Source organism: Trachurus trachurus (genome assembly GCF_905171665.1).
Source record: "Trachurus trachurus genome assembly, chromosome: 10".
Taxonomy (NCBI): domain Eukaryota; kingdom Metazoa; phylum Chordata; class Actinopteri; order Carangiformes; family Carangidae; genus Trachurus; species Trachurus trachurus.
This window is the reverse complement of record NC_139894.1, coordinates 37,595,583-37,614,778: the sequence shown is the minus strand read 5'-3', so window position 1 is coordinate 37,614,778 and position 19,196 is coordinate 37,595,583. Positions and strand designations below refer to the sequence as shown.

The window sequence follows — 19,196 nt, the reverse complement described above, 5'->3', positions numbered from 1 at the left end:
AAAAAAATGCTAACCAAAATGTCCGACTTCCTGTTGGGTTTAGGGCGTGGCTCCAATTCAACTTTTTGTATGTTTGGGTATGATACACGTGTGTGCCGAGTTTCGTATGTGTACGACAAAGTAAGCGAAATTTGTCTATGGAGAATTTCGGAAAAACAACAAGGGGGCGCTATTGAGGCATTTAGCCACGCCCATGGGAAACGACTCTATCCGCTGAAAAAGCTCGCCATTCTTGACCTGTGGATGAAATTTCGTGATGACACGACTTTGTTAAAGCCACGAAAAAGGCAAACGTAATTGTACGATAAAAAATCGACAGTCGCCGCGGCGGCACACGGACGCCGTTCGACGTAGGGTCAAATCGTTCATGATGTAGCTTCACCATCCGGGTCTGCATGTATTAGAAGTGGAACGAAGTCGATTTGGTCAACTATGTATTTTTAACAAATTTTTGTATGTTTCCTGTTACCACTGGGGGGCGCTATGAGCGACGTAGGCAAATAATATGTCGGATCGTTCAGGGTCACGCCATAGATTTTTGCACCAAGTTTGAAGTGTCTACGATGAAGTATGTGGGCATGATAGCATTTCAAACTTTTTAGCTGACTCGTTGAACTTGGCCGTGCGCTAGCGGCCAAGCCCTTTGACGTACAGACCTGCGGAGCACAAGCCGTAATCAGCTTGGTCTGGAGATGTTCTGTACCCAATTTGAAGTGAATCGGGCGAACTCCCTCGGAGGAGTTCGTTTTACGTCAAAAAAATGCTAACCAAAATGGCCGACTTCCTGTTGGGTTTAGGGCGTGGCTCCAATTCATTTTTTTGTATGTCAGAGTATGATACATATGTGTATCCAATTTGGAATGGCTCCGCCCAAATAAACCAAAAATCCCTATGGGAATTTGGAAACGTGTTTAGGGGGCGCTATTGAGCCATTTTGCCCTGCCGAAAAACGGCGACTGCACTATATCGCAATTTTCGCAGGACTCGACGTGTGTCCCAAATTTGGTGAGTTTTCGAGCGTGGCAAAGGGGTCAAATCGGGGTTCAAAGACGCGGAATAATAATAATAATAAACACTACAATATCTGGGGTTTTTTGCGCCAGGTCTATGCAGTACTTGGTTACTTGCTTGCTTACTTGTTGTTACTCGTCGGCTGGCACGTTGACTAATGTGCATGTCGAATTACAATAGGGTCCTCCCTGGGACGTTGTCACAGGCTCGGGCCCTAATTAAAGCCGCAAGCGGCTGTGACGGGCCCTCGTTCCACGCCACTCGGCGTCTCGCTATCCCCGGGCCGCTCTTCGAAACCCCCGTGCGCCACCGGACGCGGGCGGCTGCGTCGAGGGCGGTCCCCTCGTCGAACACGTGAAGTTTCGAGCAAATCGGACAATGTACGATGGAGTTACGGCAAGTTTACGGTTTGTCCACCAGGGGGCGGTAACGGGATGTGGGCCTTTGCGTTCGGGGTCGTTACCTCATCACACATGTGAAGTTTCGAGCTGATCGGACAATGTCGATGCAAAATATGGCATTTCCTGTTACCACTAGGGGGCCACATGAGCGACACCCCTATCAGATGGAAGAGGTCTCCACCCTGGACCTGTGTATCAATTTTCATGATGATACGAGTTCATTAAAGCCATCAAAAAGCCAAACGTATTTTCATGGCGAGGAATTGATGGTAGCCACGCCCCCACAGGGACGCCATTACTCGTAGCTTCACAGTCTTCATAATGTAGCTTCACCAACTGGTTCTGCATGTTTTAGAAGTGGAATGAAGTTGATGGGGTCAACTATGTATTTTTAATGAATTTTAGTTCACTTCCTGTTACCACCGGGGGGCGCTATGAGTTACGTGGGAAGTTAATATATCGGGACGTTCAGGGCGGAGCCATGATAATGTCCAGCAAGTTTGAAGTTGATTGGATGAAGTATGTGGACGTGAGAGCCAATCGTATGCAACTGAATGAACCTTTAATTTGTTTAATTTATCATGAATTAATCAATTTATTTCAAACGAGTCTAAAATGAAAACACACACACACACACACACACACACACACACACACACACACACACACACACACACACACACACACACACACACACACACACACACACACACACACACACACACACACACACACACACAAATGAAGTGAGAGAAATTGCCAGTCTGTTTCTATCTGTCATTTTCAGCCAACATGTAATGATTAAAAATAACATAAAATAAAATGTAAAAAAAAGCTGTCTTGGAATCACCGAAGCATAAAACCGACAGTTTGACAACGTATATTGTAATTTAAGTTTTTATTAATAATTTTTGAGTGAAAACTTTATTTCTCATCCCAAAAGCATTGCATTTGCTGGTTTCCATGGTTTCAGCCCTGTTTGTTTGGGACAACCAATCACAGCGCAGCGGGGGGTGGGACCATAGACATATATGGGTGGGACAACTCTCGCTGCGCTGTGATTGGTTGCTATGAAGTTAAATCCCCAGGTGTATAAATACGATGTTCGCCCCGTCATTCTCCCGTTTGTTTCAGACTGTGAGGCTTTGTGGTTACACAGACTCCTAGCGAGAGACAAACAAACACCTTTTCAGGCTTTTTGCTGAGGGAAGTGATTTTCACAGCTTTTGCTAAGAGAGCACTTTTCTCGGTTAAACCTGAGAAAAACTTCACAACTTTTACAACCGTCTCAACCTAACGTCACCACCCGGATTTTCCACCTGCAGGACTGCCACTCTGTCAAGGTAAGTTAAGCTAAGATGGCTCAGTGTGTTGTGTGTGGAGGTTGCTAAGTTAATAGCTTAGTCATTTTGGCAATGGTGCTTGTGATATTAAATACAATTGTCCTATTAACGCGATATAGCCCGACTGATGATGCCCATTTCCTCTGTCGGTATGTAAACGTGTGCGTGTGCGTGTCTGTGTGTCTGTGTGTGGAGGAGCTGACTAGCAGGCAATGGCTAAGTTTATTGTGTCTGGATGTTGCTAATAGCTTAGTCATTTTGCCAATGTACTTGTGGTATTAAATGCGTCTGTGTGACTTTATCGGTAAGCTACGTGTCTACGTACAGTAAATTAATTAATTAATGTTTTGTCAAGAGCTCAGCCTAGCATAGCGGCTAGTTAGCTTAGCGGCTATTAGCGTAGCAGCTAGTTAGCATGCAGCATCCCCTGAGTAGTTTGAGGTGTCCACTGCTTGTTTAGTGATAAGTTGCAAAATATTCAGTATATTTGCCTGTTTTCTTTTTCACTTGCTCACTTCAGTAAGCTAGAAGCTGCTAGTTGGCAGTACTTGGCTGCTATTGTGGTGTTTTGAGCTAACACTGGTTGATTCAAAGCTTATAGAGTCTTAAGATGTCCAATATTCAGTGCAGCTGAGATATAAATAGCAGTACGTGGCTGTCTTTATCCTCTGTGTGTGTGTGTGTGTGTGTGGTGTGTGTGGTTGTGTGTGTTTTAAGTTGTGTGTTTTAAGTTGTGGTTGTGTGTATGTGTGTGTTTTAAGTTGTGTGTATGTGTGTGTTTTAAGTTGTGTGTGTGTTTTAAGTTGTGTGTGTGTGTGTATTTTAACGTGTGTGTGTGTGTATTTTAAGTTGTGTGTGTATTTTAAGTTGTGTGTGTGTGTATTTTAAGTTGTATGTGTGTGTTTTAAGTTGTGTGTATGTGTGTGTTTTAAGTTGTGTGTGTGTGTTTTAAGTTGTGTGTGTGTGTGTTTTAAGTTGTGTGTGTGTTTTAAATTGTGTGTGTTTTAAGTTGTGTGTGTGTTTTAAGTTGTGTGTGTTTTAAGTTGTGTGTGTGTGTGTTTTAAGTTGTGTGTGTGTATTTTAAGTTGTGTGTGTGTGTATTTTAAGTTGTGTGTGTATTTTAAGTTGTGTGTGTATGTGTGTGTTTTAAGTTGTGTGTATGTGTGTTTTAAGTTGTGTGTGTGTTTTAAGTTGTGTGTGTGTGTATTTTAAGTTGTATGTGTGTGTTTTAAGTTGTGTGTATGTGTGTGTTTTAAGTTGTGTATGTGTGTGTTTTAAGTTGTGTGTGTGTGTGTGTTTTAAGTTGTGTGTGTGTGTTTTAAGTTGTGTGTGTGTATTTTAAGTTGTGTGTGTGTGTATTTTAAGTTGTGTGTGTATTTTAAGTTGTGTGTGTATGTGTGTGTTTTAAGTTGTGTGTATGTGTGTGTTTTAAGTTGTGTGTGTGTTTTAAGTTGTGTGTGTGTGTATTTTAAGTTGTATGTGTGTGTTTTAAGTTGTGTGTATGTGTGTGTTTTAAGTTGTGTATGTGTGTGTTTTAAGTTGTGTGTGTGTGTTTTAAGTTGTGTGTGTGTGTTTTAAGTTGTGTGTGTGTTTTAAATTGTGTGTGTTTTAAGTTGTGTGTGTTTTAAGTTGTGTGTGTGTTTTAAGTTGTGTGTGTGTGTTTTAAGTTGTGTGTGTGTTTTAAGTTGTGTGTGTTTTAAGTTGTGTGTGTGTGTTTTAAGTTGTGTGTGTGTATTTTAAGTTGTGTGTGTGTGTATTTTAAGTTGTGTGTGTATTTTAAGTTGTGTGTGTATGTGTGTGTTTTAAGTTGTGTGTATGTGTGTGTTTTAAGTTGTGTGTGTGTTTTAAGTTGTGTGTATGTGTGTGTTTTAAGTTTTGTGTGTTTTAAGTTGTGTGTGTGTGTTTTAAGTTGTGTGTGTGTTTTAAGTTGTGTGTGTGTGTGTTTTAAGTTGTGTGTGTGTGTTTTAAGTTGTGTGTGTGTTTTAAGTTGTGTGTGTTTTAAGTTGTGTGTGTGTGTGTTTTAAGTTGTGTGTGTGTGTGTTTTAAGGTGTGTGTATTTTAAGTTGTGTGTGTGTGTGTGTCTATTTTAAGTTGTGTGTGTGTCTATTTTAAGTCGTGTGTGTGTGGCTATTTTAAGTCTGTTTATTCTAAGTGGTGCAATTGCCCATTATAGTACTTTTCTTTTAAAAGAGGCATATAAAGGGTGGGTTTTTATTGAGATCATACATTTTTATTGAGATCATACATTTATTCTCAGCCTTAGGCTGTTGTTGTGTGAGCTTATAGACTGTTGTTATACATGGTACATGTTTTAATTGTTTATTTTAATCATTATTACAATCCTTTAATGAAAATACAGTTTTTGATTAACAAGTCTGCAGTGTGTTGTTGAAGCTGTTTGTCTTTGGCCAGCAAGAAACATGATTAGAGGTGTGTGTGCTGGTAATGTGAAATCCTTTCTAAATGCATGTCTTAATCTACACATGTTTAATAACTGGGTCTTTCTACTTTTAGATGCCCCGTGGCAAGTCCTACCGCCGTGCTGAGGCAGCTCGGTTCCGGGAGCGGGCACGGCCGTTGGCTGTGTCGCTTTTGGCAGCCCCCTCTGGCGCCAGTTCGTGTAAGTAGTCTTCCATACTTTCCAAAAAAATTCTCATGTATATGTTGCTCTATGCATGAGCTGAAATTTGGTATGTATTTTCATCAACAGGTCACGGCACTGGCAGGCGTCAGAAAGCCCAGGAGTGGTCAGTCTCTCCACGCACTGGAAAGCAGCTGAAGGTGGACATTCCAGCTAAGGTCTCCGATAAGAAGGTATGTATAATTCACACTGATGAACACTGATAATAATTTGTCATTGTGAGTTGACAGTCTATAAGAGATGTTTTGTTTCTTTTCTCCCAGCTTGTTCTGTTTGTCGGCGCATCTCATCTGCGCCCCATTGCAGATGGGATTGTGCCGATGGCAGCAGACGGCTACACCTTCGGTTTCCTGTCCGTGCCGGGGGCGTGCGCAGACCTGCTCAGGACTGAGGTTCAGCATGCTGCGCGCAGTTGTCCTCAGATCCCTGATGCGGTCTGCGTCATTGCCCCTAGCAACAACCTGAAGCAGACCCCAGACCAGGCCGCTGCAGCGTTTGACCGGTACCTGCGCACTGTCAGAGAAGCCTGGCGGACTGCAACGGTAGGTTATTCATGTATTTTTTCGCATGAACTGATATGTACCATGACTATCAATTTGTAACTGACCATTATTATATTTCGTGTAGGTGTTTGTTGTGGACCATGTCCCTCGTCTGGCCATCGAGGGGGGTGTCCAGGAGTCCTTCCGACAGAAGTTCCACAGCGTTTCAACAAGTCACGGTATGTTTGAAAGTATCAATACATGGGTTTAGGCATTTGTATGATGGTTTATCAGAAGTATCTATTTTAGCTATAATTTAAATAATGTGACATTATGGTTTGTATTATGAAAGTTGACGCTGTGCTTTGAATTGAGTTTTTCAATAATCCGTGGGTTTTCCTGTTTTGTTTTTTTTCTTGAAGGTGTTTCGTTTTACCACCATGTTGAACGCTTCCCCCCAAGCAAACGGCATCTCTGGGCTTGGGATGGTGTAAGTAGAAATTGTAATGTTAATATCAGAAATGTGGACAATATAGACAACACAGTATGACTGACAGTAACGGTCACATTGTTCAAAACCTTATCGAATCCTAATTTTTTTTTGTCATGACTTTATCTTCATAGGTGCACCTCAGTGATGACGCGGGGATGCCTATCCTCGTGGAGTCGCTGGTGGCTGCCACCAAGCGGCACCTGGAGAGGCCGGCACCTCCGCCACCTCCGCCACAGGTGCCACGCCCGGTGTCTGGCATGCCCAGACCAAGGCGTATTCCCACGTGGTCTGGTCGGGTGGTCGAGGCGGGGGAGGTCGCAACCCCACGGACCCCCCCTCCCGAGTGGACGACTGTGCCAGTCAGGAAGGTAAGAAGTCGTACTTTGTAAATATCCTTTCATGGACTGACAAATGAAATTGTTTGAGGATCCTAATTTGTTTTCTGTGTTTTGTCATTGCAGCGCCGCCGCTCTGGTGACCAGCAGCATGGCTCTGAGTCACCTCGGAAGAGGACGCTTCCTCAAGTGGTAGGTTGTCGTCTTATTTAACTGTGATATTTACACGGCAGTGAGAGTTTGTCCTCTAACAAAATGATAAGTGTTGTAAATAATCCTTCTGTCTGTCATACAGAGTCTTCTTCGCCTGAATCGTTTCTGGCTCCCTCCTGCGGTGTTGGCTGACATGGACGACGCTGGTCCATCGGCTCAGGGCACCGTTTCCACAGGCGAGCAGGTAATTATAGAAGGACAAGAAAGTTCTAATACTTCAGATATTAGATGTAAATGTCTGATCAGAGTTGAAATCATACAAACGTTGTTGTGTATGGGGACTTGTTGTTCACTTTTTTTACACTTTTTGTTTATGTCACTTTAGCCGGCGCCTGTGGGACGTCGTACTAGGCCTGTCTCCAAGCAGCACAGACGTGCCAGGAAGCAGGTATGTAATGTTTATATTGTGATGGAGAGGTTTAGCATTTAAGCAGCAATGAAAATGTGGCATGTATTTATTGTGATAGACACATAAAGTCACTTGTTTTATTTTATCTGGATATGTAGTAATTTTATTTCCCTTATTTGCAGGTGGCAGCAACACCAGGTCCTCCGGTGTCTGCAGCTGTTGGGATGGAGGCATCAAGGACGATGGTAGGTGCACTTTTGTTAAGGATGTGTAACTGAAGAATCTGAAGCAGTATTTTTGTCTCACTTGAAACTGTAGAATTCACAGGATGGGTTTCCTTTGTTTCTCTCTCTAGGTCGTGACCTCAACATCCGTGTTGACTGTCCGTCCTGAAGCCCAGGTCGTGGACCAGAAGGCAAGTAGAGTTATTGAAGGGTTTTTGCAATGCTGTCTGTTGTTTTGGCTAATGTAATAGCATGTTTATTGTAGCAATCATGTCTGTCTATACCATAGTTATTCATATTTTTATGTCATTTCTTTCTGTTGCAGGTGGAGGCGACACCCGACCCTGTGTCGACCTGTGATGTGCCGGGGACCACTCCTCCTCCCATTGTGGCTACCCATCCTGTTGCTGTCCCTCCCATCCCTGTGTCTGTCCAGCCTGCTGCCCTGGATGTCACGGTGGACCGGGACACCCAGCCATCAACTACTGGGGGCACACCAGGAGCAACTCAAGGTCAGAGTATTCCCACTTCGCCTTGCAGGTGTTTGCCGATGGGGGGAGTGTCTTCAGTGGCAGGGAAAACTTTGCTTACTGCATCGGCTGGTCTTGATGTTCATGGTTACGTGTCATGCAGTGTTGTCGCGGCAGTTAGACATAGCATCGCTCCAGTTTGTACGTGGCGTGAAGCAGATATTGATGTCGTTCGTGTCAAGGGGAAACAATTGGCAACTTGGTTTGGGTGGGGAAGGAAGGAGTATGATCTGTTTGGTCAGAAGTGGAGGGTGGATTTGGGGGAGACAGATTATAGGAGCTTCGGGGATGGGACTGAGTTGAAGGAGGAGCTGAGTGAGCATTTGTCGAGGGATGGCATGTGTGTGTTGAGGCTCCACAGAGCAGTGGTGTTGATCATCCAGCATGGGGAGTACTTTGTTGTGGTGGACTGTGGGATACGTAACGCTGAGGGGTTGCTATCTTATCCAGGTCGATCCAGGGTCATGTTTGACACGACCTTGGATGATCTGGTGAAACACATTGCTGATCTGAACAAGTCTTTGTCTTCAGCGTTTTTTGCTGTCAGTCGCATCTCTGTGGAGAAGTGTGGTGATGAGGGAGAGAGCAGCACTGTTTCTGTGGTTATTGAACCAGTTGTCCCAACTCAGTCTGAGGGAGAGAGCGGCAGTGTGGAGGAGTGTGTTGATGAGGGACAGAGCATTTCTGTGGAGCAGTGTGTTGATGAGGGAGAGAGCAGCAATGTTTCTGTGGTTATTGAACCAGTTGTGCCCACTCAGTCTGAGGGAGAGAGCAGCAGTGTTTCAGTAGCGATTGATCCAGTTGTTACAAGTCAGTCCCAGGGTCGCGCTTCTGTTAGTGGAAGTTTCCATCAAGGCGACCAGAGTAAGTTTGCATATTTCGGTCGTCAGTGTATGGCCATTAGTTTGGTTGCTTTAGTGAGACACACCAAAGACAGCGTCTTTGAGTGGCAGGCTGACACACTGGACGAGGTAGTGCTCGCAGGTGATAAACTGTACACATCCATGTGGGAAGGCAATCAGATCGCAGATCCATCTGGATTCCCTGTTGTTACAGAGTTGCCTAAGCAGTATGGTTTTGTTGATTTTGAGTATGATGCGAAACCTGCATATGGACTTGGGGCAAACGTTCCAAGTGTGTACCTTTCTCCTGAGCACAGCTCTCTGTTTGATGGTCTCCGTCAGAGGTGCACACAAGACAAACCCTGCTTGATTACAATGGGTGGGGCTACACGTGCTGTCATTTGTAGTAAAGATGGTGAGTATGCTGTGGTTGACTCCCATGCTCGCGATGTTAATGGGATGGTCCATGGTAAAGGACGGAGTGTTGTAGTCTATTTTAGTTCTGTACAGCATCTGTTTAAGCACTTTAGCAAATTTGCAGGTAGTCAGACATCTCCCAATACGTTTGAGATCTGTGGTGTTCAAGTGAAACCCTCAACTGTGTCCTTGAGTGCTGGTGCAGCTGCTGAGTGTGTAGAGGAACAGGTAACCACTCCTGGTCCTGCTCCTGTCGTTCCAGTAGTGAGTGCTGGTGCAGTTGTTGAGTGTGTAGAGGAACAGGTTACTGTGACACCAGTGGTCAGTGCAGCCACTAACAAACGCGAGAAACGTAAATGCATACAGACAGCTGTTGCATGTGGAGAGGGACAGGTTACCCCTCTTGTCACACCAGTGGTCCGTGCAGCCACTAACCAACGTGAAAAACGTAAACGCACACAGACAAATGGCACTTCCAAGAAAGCAAAGAGTTTTGATAATGATGTCAATTCAGATGTTGTGTTTGTTGGGGATGTAGCATGTAAAAACTTAGAATTCCGTCCCCTTTCTAAAGAGGTTGCTTTTGCTTTGTGTAAGCAGACTAACATAGAATCAGAGAGAGTAGATGCCACCTCTTGTGCTGTTGGTCCTTTAGGGATTCCTTGTATGACAGAGAAGATTGTGGGTGATGGAAACTGCTTCTTTAGGGCCGTTAGCCAGGCCATTAGTGGTACACAGAAGTACCATAAGAAGATTAGAAATGCAGCTGTGAAGCAGTTACAAAGCAATCCTGGTGCATATCAGAGTCTCCTTAGAAGTGAGTATCATTCCATGTCAGAGTACATCAAGGTATCTAGGATGAGATATGTTGGTAGTTGGGCCACCGAGTTAGAGATTCAAGCCACAGCTGATTATTTAGGTGTTAGTGTTTTCACCTATTATAATGATCGCTGGCTTGAATATAGCTGTCAAAATAGGAAGTTGTCAAATGAAGCTGTGTATTTACACAATGTTAATGCTAATCATTATGAAACAGTTGTCTGTGTACAGCAGCCTCAGTCACAAAGTTGCTATGGTTACTGTAAGGTAAACACATTTGTTTCTATTGGATATAACTTGAGATGTCATGGTAAAGCTGAGAGTAATGTTTCCAGTGCTAGTAGCTTGAATCCAGTAACATATGTAGTATCTGATTATATGAAAAAGAAAGCGAATTGGCAGAGAAAGCAAAACTATCCACATAATGTCTTGAGGCAGGAACATTTAAAGAGATATAGCAAACAGAGATATCATCGAGATGTGCAGAATAAAGAAAGGAAAATGCATTTGAGTGTGACAAAGTATAAACACAATTTAGTACACAGAATGATGTTGAAATCTTGTAATGTGATAAAATATAGAGATGACATGAGGCATAAATTAAAAATGAAGGCGTACAGTCTAAGTAAATATCATTATAATCTTTTATATAAAAGTAGAACTAAAGAACGGACTAAAAGAAACTATGAAACTAACCAGATTTACAGAGACAAGCTAAAATCTTCAAGCATCAGGAAATATCAAGTGAATAAATCTCACAGAGACAAACTAATATCTTCAATCATCAGGAAATATCATCAAAATCCTGATTACAAAAAGCGTGTTATAGCAGATGTTCAATTGAAAAGACAGGTTAATAAAGAGAAGAAAGGACAGTTTGACTTTGTTAAACAGCAGTTTTTAGAGGACGTGCTGGAAGGTCCAGAACATGTCTGCAGCGTGTGTTTCCGCTTGCTATTCAGGCACCAGGTTCTGAACTGTAAAAGAGATGATTATAACAAAACACAGACAGTAGCCTCAATAGCAACAAAATGCATAACCGAGGACTACTTGCATAAGTGTAACGAGTTTTGTGTTGTGCCATGTCAGGTGTTAGACACTGCTCGGGGTAAATTGTGGATTTGTTACACTTGTCACTATAAGATTAACAGAGGTGAGATGCCACCTGAGTGTTCTCAGAACAATCTAACAGTTCAGGCTGTCCCTCCTGAGCTGGCCTGTTTGAATAGTTTGGAGCAACATTTGGTTGCTTTACATATTCCATTCATGAAAATGCTAGCTTTGCCTAAAGGGGGTCAAAACGGAGTACATGGTCCAGTGACCTGTGTTCCAGCCAACATTATGCAGACCAGTAACCTGTTGCCCCGTTCCAATATGGAGGGGTCTTTGTTGGCAGTCAAGTTAAAGCGTAAGTTGACCTATAAAGGTCACTATGAGTATCAGTTTGTTGATACTCTCCGTATTAGACAGGCTTTGCAGTATTTAAAACAGACCAATAGCCTTTATAAGGATATTGTGTTTAATGAGGCATGGTTAAATGAGTTTTGTCAGGAACAGGAAGCTGACGTTCCTTTAGCATCACAGACTGTTGACAGTGCTGATGCTGCTGAAGTTCCTGCTGCAAGCCAAACTGTTGACAGTGCTGATGTTGACGTTCCTTTATCATCACAGACTGTTGACAATGCTGGTGGTAACGTTTCTGCAGCATCACAGACTGTAAACAGACCTGATGCTAATGATGATGCTGCTGCAGCTGAGGAGGAGGAGCTTTTGCACGATAGACAGTCACATGGCATGTTTCAGGACACCTGTCTAATGCCTGTTGATATTGGTCAGGAGGTTCTTGACCAATATTTTGATGATATTTTGAATGTAGCACCAGCAGAAGGCAACAATCCTGTGAAGCTGCTTTCTGATATTAGTAATGAAGCAAAGTGTTTCCCAGTGTTGTTTCCAACGGCCAGAAACACTTACCACGAGCATCGACAGTATCGGTTGACTTTGTCACGATACTTTAATAATCGCATTTTACACGCAGATGGTAGGTTTGCAAATAATCTTGAATACATATTTTTTGCTCAGTATATGTCAGAGGTTGAACAGGTTGTGTCAAATGTGTCAATTGCATTACGTAAAAGTAAAGGGGGTGAGAGGTCGTATAAGGTGTCAGATATTCTGAATAATGAGGAGAATTTCAAGAAGATGCTGGAGTATGATGATGGTTATCGTTTTCTTCGACCTATTAGAGGCACTCCAGCTTTCTGGCAGGGAGCCCAGCGTGACCTCCTGGCCTGTGTGCGTCAGCTGGGCATTCCAACCTGGTTTTGTTCATTTAGTTCTGCAGATATGCGTTGGGGCAATCTGCTCTCTACTATTCTGAAGCAGGAAGGACGAACAGCCACTGTAGAAGATTTAGAGTGGGCTGATAAGTGTGATTTGTTGAGACGCAATCCTGTCACAGCTGCTCGCATGTTTGATTATAGATGGCATTGTTTCCTCAGGAACGTGCTCATGTCACCATCTCAACCGATTGGTAAGATTATAGATTACTTTTACAGGGTTGAGTTTCAGCAGAGAGGTTCTCCTCATGTCCATTGTCTATTCTGGATAGAGAACGCTCCGCGGATAGACACACACACTGATGAGGAGGTAGTTCAGTTCATTGACAAATATGTAACATGTGAACTCCCATCATCAGATGAGGAGTTGCTGGACATTGTTACTACTGTTCAGCAACATTCGAAACGACATGCCAAGACATGTAAAAAGAAAAACACTGTGTGTCGTTTCAATTTCCCAAGGCCCGTGTCAGCTAGGACTTTTATTAGCCGGCGACCTGATGAAACAGTGCCACCGTGCACATGTCCTGTTGACCCAACTCATCCTGGTAGACTGTGTCCATGTCTTACACGTTTAGCTGAACTTAAAAAGAAGAAGAAAGAATGGGCCAACAGGGTTCTGACATCCATTAAGATGGCTTTGTCAGATGAAAACAGAAGTTTTGATAGTGTGCAGCAGCTGTTTCAGACCTTGAATATTACTCAGGAGGCGTTTGAGGAATGTGTAAGAGTGCTTGAACGGCGCACTCAGGTGGTTTTGAAAAGGCAGGTTGATGAAACATGGATTAACCACTACAACAAGTCTTTGTTAAAATGTTGGAATGCGAATTTAGATATCCAATATGTAGTTGACGCATATGCCTGTGTAGTATACATTATTTCCTATATTTCCAAGGCGGAGCGGGAAATGGGATTGATGTTAGGCAATGCACATAGGGAGGCCTCTAAAGACGGTAATCGTAGTGCAAAAGAGGCTCTCAAGAATCTGGGCAGTGTTTACCTGCACCATCGAGATGTGTCTGCCCAGGAGGCTGTTTACAGGCTCACTAATATGCATCTTAAAGAGTGCTCCAGGAAAGTCATGTTCGTTCCCACAGGGGAAAGTACTGTTAGAATGAGTTTGCCTTTAAGTGTGTTAAAACATAAGGCATCCTCTGCGTCATCACCTGATCTTAGCGACGAAGACATGTGGATGACTAGTTTAAATGACCGGTACAGGAACAGGCCTAATGATGATGTGTTTAGTGATATGTGTTTGGCTGTGTTTGTGTCTGAGTATCGCGTTCTCACCAAAAATGAGAAATGTAAAGGTGCAATTCAGTTAAATGGGAATTTTGGGTCTGTAGCCAAGAGAACTCGGACAAAGCCAGCTGTACTTCGCTATGCTCGCTTCTCTGAGACCAAGAGTCCAGAGTTGTTCCACCAGAGCATCTTACAGTTGTTTCTGCCGCATCGTTCAGACTCCCAGCTTAAACCGACTAACTATGTAACCTTTGAAGACTTTTACAAGAATGGTGATGTCAGGTTTAGTGATGGGGCCAGGCATTCTGTGAGGTCAGTTGTTGATGGGAATAGACGTAGATTTGAGATGGAAGCAGATAAAATAGAGGATGCTCAGAAACAGGTAGATGATCAGGGTGTGTTTGAGGATGCCTGGGCTGAGCTGTGTCCAGAGGCGGAGCTGGAACGGTTAGAGTGCGTGCAGGAACTTCAGGACAATCCACAGCTAGGGGATGACCCGCCGGAAAACATTCCAGATTTAGCTGTTACCAGGCAACAGGTTTCTCATTTAGAGAAGAGGAATGTCATGAGCAGAAGCGATGGCTTGACATTGATTAGATCACTAAATGAGACACAGTTGTCTGTTTTTTATCAGGTCCGTCAGTGGTGCTTGGATAGGGTCAGAGGGGAAAAGCCGGAGCCTCTGCATGTGTTTATTACAGGTGGTGCTGGGACAGGGAAGAGCCATTTAATCAGAGCTATTCAGTATGAGGCAGGGAGACTTTTATCTACTGTTAGCCGCCATCCTGATAGCACGTGTGTGTTGTTATGTGCTCCAACAGGCATTGCTGCATACAATTTGAATGCAGCAACGATACACACCACATTTAGCATAGGGAAGGATGTGCGCTTGCCGTACAGTCCTCTGGGTGAAGAGAAGCTCAATTCATTGCGAGCTAAGTTAGGTGATCTGCAGATTGTAATTATTGATGAGATCTCCATGGTAGATCACAACCTCCTGGCTTACATCCATGGACGGTTGAGGCAGATCAAACAAACAGGTGACTTTTCACCGTTTGGGAATGTGTGTGTGCTGGCTGTTGGAGACTTTTATCAGCTGCCTCCTGTTAGAGGGAAAGCGTTGTATAATGATGATGTGACTGTGAACCTTTGGTCCAGTTTATTTAAGGTTGTGGAGTTGACAACAGTTGTAAGGCAGAAGGAAAAATCGTTTGCAGATATGTTGAACAGGCTCAGAACTCGTCCTAAAGAGACACCATTGGAGGACAAGGATATTGATATGTTGAAACAACGTGTAACAGGTGAAGAGAGCTCAGCTTTGCATATATTTGCTACGAATAGGCAAGTCAATGACTACAATTTTGACCAGGTGGTAACAGTATGTACTGAGAGGGAAGAGATCCACGCCCAGGACTTTGAGAACAGCAAAAGAACGGGGAAGCTGGAATTGATAAGCGGTCATCACAGGAGAGCACCCAACACATGTTTGGAAGAGGTGCTACTGTTAGGTCAAGGTGCTCGTGTGATGTTGATAAAAAATGTGGATGTCAATGATGGGCTTGTGAATGGGGTATGTGGCACAGTCACTGATATAGTTCATCAGCCTGACAGTAGGTTTCCTCAGGTTGTTTTTGTCAAGTTTGATGATGCTAATGTTGGTGCCCAGAGGAGGAAGAACAGTGCACATACTCCACCAGTGGTAGCTGGCTCAACAGACATCAAGCCTGAAGAGGAAAGAGCCACTGGGAAAGGCGGGATGCGCCGGCAATTTCCATTGAAACTTGCCTGGGCGTGTACTGCACACAAAACACAGGGACTCACTGTCGACAAGGCAGTGGTCTCTCTAGAGAGGATATTTGCTCCAGGACAGGCTTATGTAGCTTTGAGTCGTGTTAGGACTCTCAAGGGGTTGATCATTACAGATTTTAAAGAGAAGGTCATTTTCTGCAACGGCAAAATAAAGGATGCACTTCGAAGCATGCCTAGGTTTTTAAGTGACAATATAGCCAGGCCTAACATGGAGTCAAATGCTTTCTCTGTGTTTTTGATGAATGTGCAGGGTTTATCTGGACATGTTGCAGATTTAGCATCATGTACTCGGCACTTGCAGCTTAACTGTATTGCTGTGACAGAAACATGGCTGTCTGCACATTCTTTACTAGAATCAGTCCAGATTGATGGTTTTAGTTTCCATAGTCGTCCCCGAACTCTGTCGTACACTAGCAGTAATCCACAGCTAGTGGATTTCCAGGGGCAGCAACATGGCGGTGTGGGTCTGTACTGTAGGAATAGTTTAGTGTGTGAACTTGTTCAGGTACCAGATGTGAACCTGGAATGTTTGGTTTTTGCCTGTGCTGATGTGGACATAGTGTTAGCTGTGATTTATCGACCGCCATTATATCCTATTCCTTTGTTTAAAGACAATCTCAGCAAGTTGCTAAAGAAATTGGATTCCTTCAGTAGAACTGTTGCCGTTATAGGGGACTTTAATGATAATGAAAAAGTTTCACCATCTTCATCTGATGATGTTTCACCATCTTCATCTGTTTGTCGTTTTATGGCAGAGAATGGTTTTGTGCAACATGTTTTACAACCAACAACAGAGAGAGGCACACTAATTGACCATGTGTACGTCAAAACATCAATTTATGATGTGCAGGCAGTAGTGTTGCCAATTTATTTTAGTGACCATGAAGGAATTCTTTGTTCTTTCAGCAAGACCTAGTTGAGTAATGTAGTATGAAATGTGTAATGTAGCTATAGTAATATATTTTATATGAATTTGTTAGTTGTTGTAATTTCAAATGTGTAATGTATAGCAATATAATATAATAACGCTAAATTAACAAACATATATTGCCTTATGAATTATATGAACATGTATGAAATGTTAAACATGTATTAATCAGTGTTCAGTGTATGTATTTGTGTTTCCTTGCTGGCCCCTTGTGTGTTCTGTGTTCCAGGTGGTTCCAGCCATTTACTTCAGGCATCTTCTACATGGACAGCCGAGGCCAAGCCATCTTTTGTATTGTGTTTTCTTTCTAGGTGTACAAATGTAGTATATATGGATATGTTTGTGTTGAATTCTGTAGTTGTTATATGTAATCTCTTTAAATACACTGTGAATCATGATTGTAATGTGTAGTATTTGAGTTCTGTAATTCTGTGTAATATAGTGTATATGAATGTATTAAAATGTAGTTTTGAATATATCATAATATATGAACATGTATTATAATAGTTGATTGTATGAATAGTTGATTGTATGAATATGTAGTGTCTCTCTCTCTCTCTCTCTCTCTCTGTGTGTGTGTGTGTGTGTGTGTGAGTGTGTGTGTGTGTGAGAGATGACGACACACTAGTGTAGTTATGCTGGAGGTTTTTACCTGTTAAAAGGATGTTTTTCCTCTCCACTCTCTCTGTGTGACATGACGACACACTAGTTTAGTTATGCTGGAGGTTTTTACCTGTTAAAAGGATGTTTTTCCTCTCCACTCTCTCTGTGTGACATGACGACACACTAGTTTAGTTATGCTGGAGGTTTTTACCTGTTAAAAGGATGTTTTTCCTCTCCACTCTGTCTGTGTGAGATGACGACACACTAGTGTAGTTATGCTGGAGGTTTTTACCTGTTAAAAGGATGTTTTTCCTCTCCACTCTCTCTGTGTGACATGACGACACACTAGTTTAGTTATGCTGGAGGTTTTTACCTGTTAAAAGGATGTTTTTCCTCTCCACTCTCTCTGTGTGACATGACGACACACTAGTTTAGTTATGCTGGAGGTTTTTACCAGTTAAAAGGATGTTTTCCTCTCCACTGTTGCTGAAGTGAGCACGATTGAGTGTCTCTCTAATAGTTTGAAAATAAAAACTGAATTATAAAGACACAATACCTTCTTGCCTTTTTATTTTAAGTTTGCCATGTGTTGTATGTACTAATGTTTTGTTGCCATAATAAACTACAGCTGCATGTACTCAACTGGGTTCTAATGAGTCTATTATTCAACAGTAACTGTAGTGTACACAGACACCACCACATATAAATATGAGATGAAGTAAAACAATATCCATAATCCATAAGTCAACTAGTAGAAAAGAATATTACACCATGGACTGGTCTAATACTAATTGAAATGCTGTCCCCAGAATTACTACACATAAATCATAGAGTATGTATACAATAAATATGATCAAAAGCTGGTGTCACCATAATATATCACTGAAAAAATGATAGACATAGCCAATAAAAAGTGATGTCATGTTATTTGTAGCATGAAGGTTGGGACAAAACGGACAATGCATGAAGGAGTTATGACAATAGATTATTCGTCCACCAGGGGGCAGTAACATGATGTGCCCAGTTGCATTCAGGGTCGGCCCCTCATCACACACGTGAATTTAGACACAAATCAGACAAAGTACGTAAGAGTTACAACAAGTTTATAGTTTATCCACCAGGGGGCAGTAGCAAGATGTGGGCCGTTGTGTTCAGGGTCGTGACCTCATCACACATGTGAAGTTTCGAGCGAATCACACAATGTCGCTGCAAAATATGTCATTTCCTGTGTCCACAAGGGGGCTACTTGAGCGAGCTTGCATACGAGGCAATAGAGGTGTACAGGGCGGGTGTCTGATCACGTACGTAAATTTTGAAGCAGTTCGGACGAAGTACATGGGAGATAGAGCAGCTCGTGTATGCATGGCGATGCATCAGAAATGGCGGCGGCCACAGTGGCCACGCCCTTTGACCTACCGACCTGCAGAGCACAAGCTGTAATCAGGGCGGTCTGAGGATGATGTGTAGCGAATATGAAGCCGATCGGGCGAAACCCCTGGGAGGAGTTCGTTTCTGATGGACCGCAATACGTGGCGCCGCCACACGGGGGCAATTAGCCGTAGCCTCACAGCGTACGTAATGTAGCTTCACCGATTTGTTTCACATGTATCAGAAGTGGAACGAAGTTGCTGGGGTGAACTATGTACGATTAATTCATGTTAGCGTAATCTGTGTTGACTTCCTGTTACCACCGGGGGGCGCTATGAGTAACGTGGGAAGTTAATATGTCAGATTGTTCAGGAAGGACCCATCATCATGTCCACCAAGTTTGAAGCGGCTACGATCAAGTATGTCGGCGTGAGAGCCGTTCGAAGTGAAACGGCGCCGAACACGAACAGTCGCCAAAATGTCTTGCATCATAGCAGCCACGCCCTTTGACCTACAGACACGCGGAGCACAAGATAAGGTAAGCATGGCGTCTCGATGGTCCATAGCCAATTTGAAGTCAATCGGACGAAATCTCTAGGAGGAGTTCGTCCAAATACGTCAAAATTTCAATCCAAAATGGCCGACTTCCGGTTGGGTTTAGGGCGTGGCTTCAAGAGGATTTTTTGTGTGTCTCCCCATGTTCTATAACCCCACCAAATTTCATGCATGTAGGTGAAACTGAGAAGTGGGGCTCGCCGTTTAAAATTTTCTAGGGGGCGCTATTTTGCCATTTGGCCCCGCCCATTT

At 43.2% G+C, this 19,196-nt stretch overlaps 1 protein-coding gene across 1 annotated transcript; it reads left to right on the top strand.

Moving 5' to 3' along the window:
- Window positions 1-2,633: 2,633 nt before the first annotated feature.
- Window positions 2,634-16,729, top strand: LOC310992304 (uncharacterized protein; the record flags this gene model as incomplete). The annotated part of the gene is made up of 15 exons (XM_083980318.1): window positions 2,634-2,755; window positions 5,270-5,375; window positions 5,466-5,569; window positions 5,660-5,938; window positions 6,024-6,117; window positions 6,301-6,368; window positions 6,503-6,739; window positions 6,833-6,898; window positions 7,002-7,103; window positions 7,245-7,307; window positions 7,624-7,683; window positions 7,818-8,004; window positions 13,018-13,163; window positions 13,716-14,128; window positions 16,648-16,729. The coding sequence occupies exons 2-15, from the start codon at window positions 5,270-5,272 to the stop codon at window positions 16,727-16,729; spliced, it is 2,007 nt and encodes a 668-aa protein (XP_083836444.1). The 5' UTR covers window positions 2,634-2,755.
- Window positions 16,730-19,196: the final 2,467 nt, after the last annotated feature.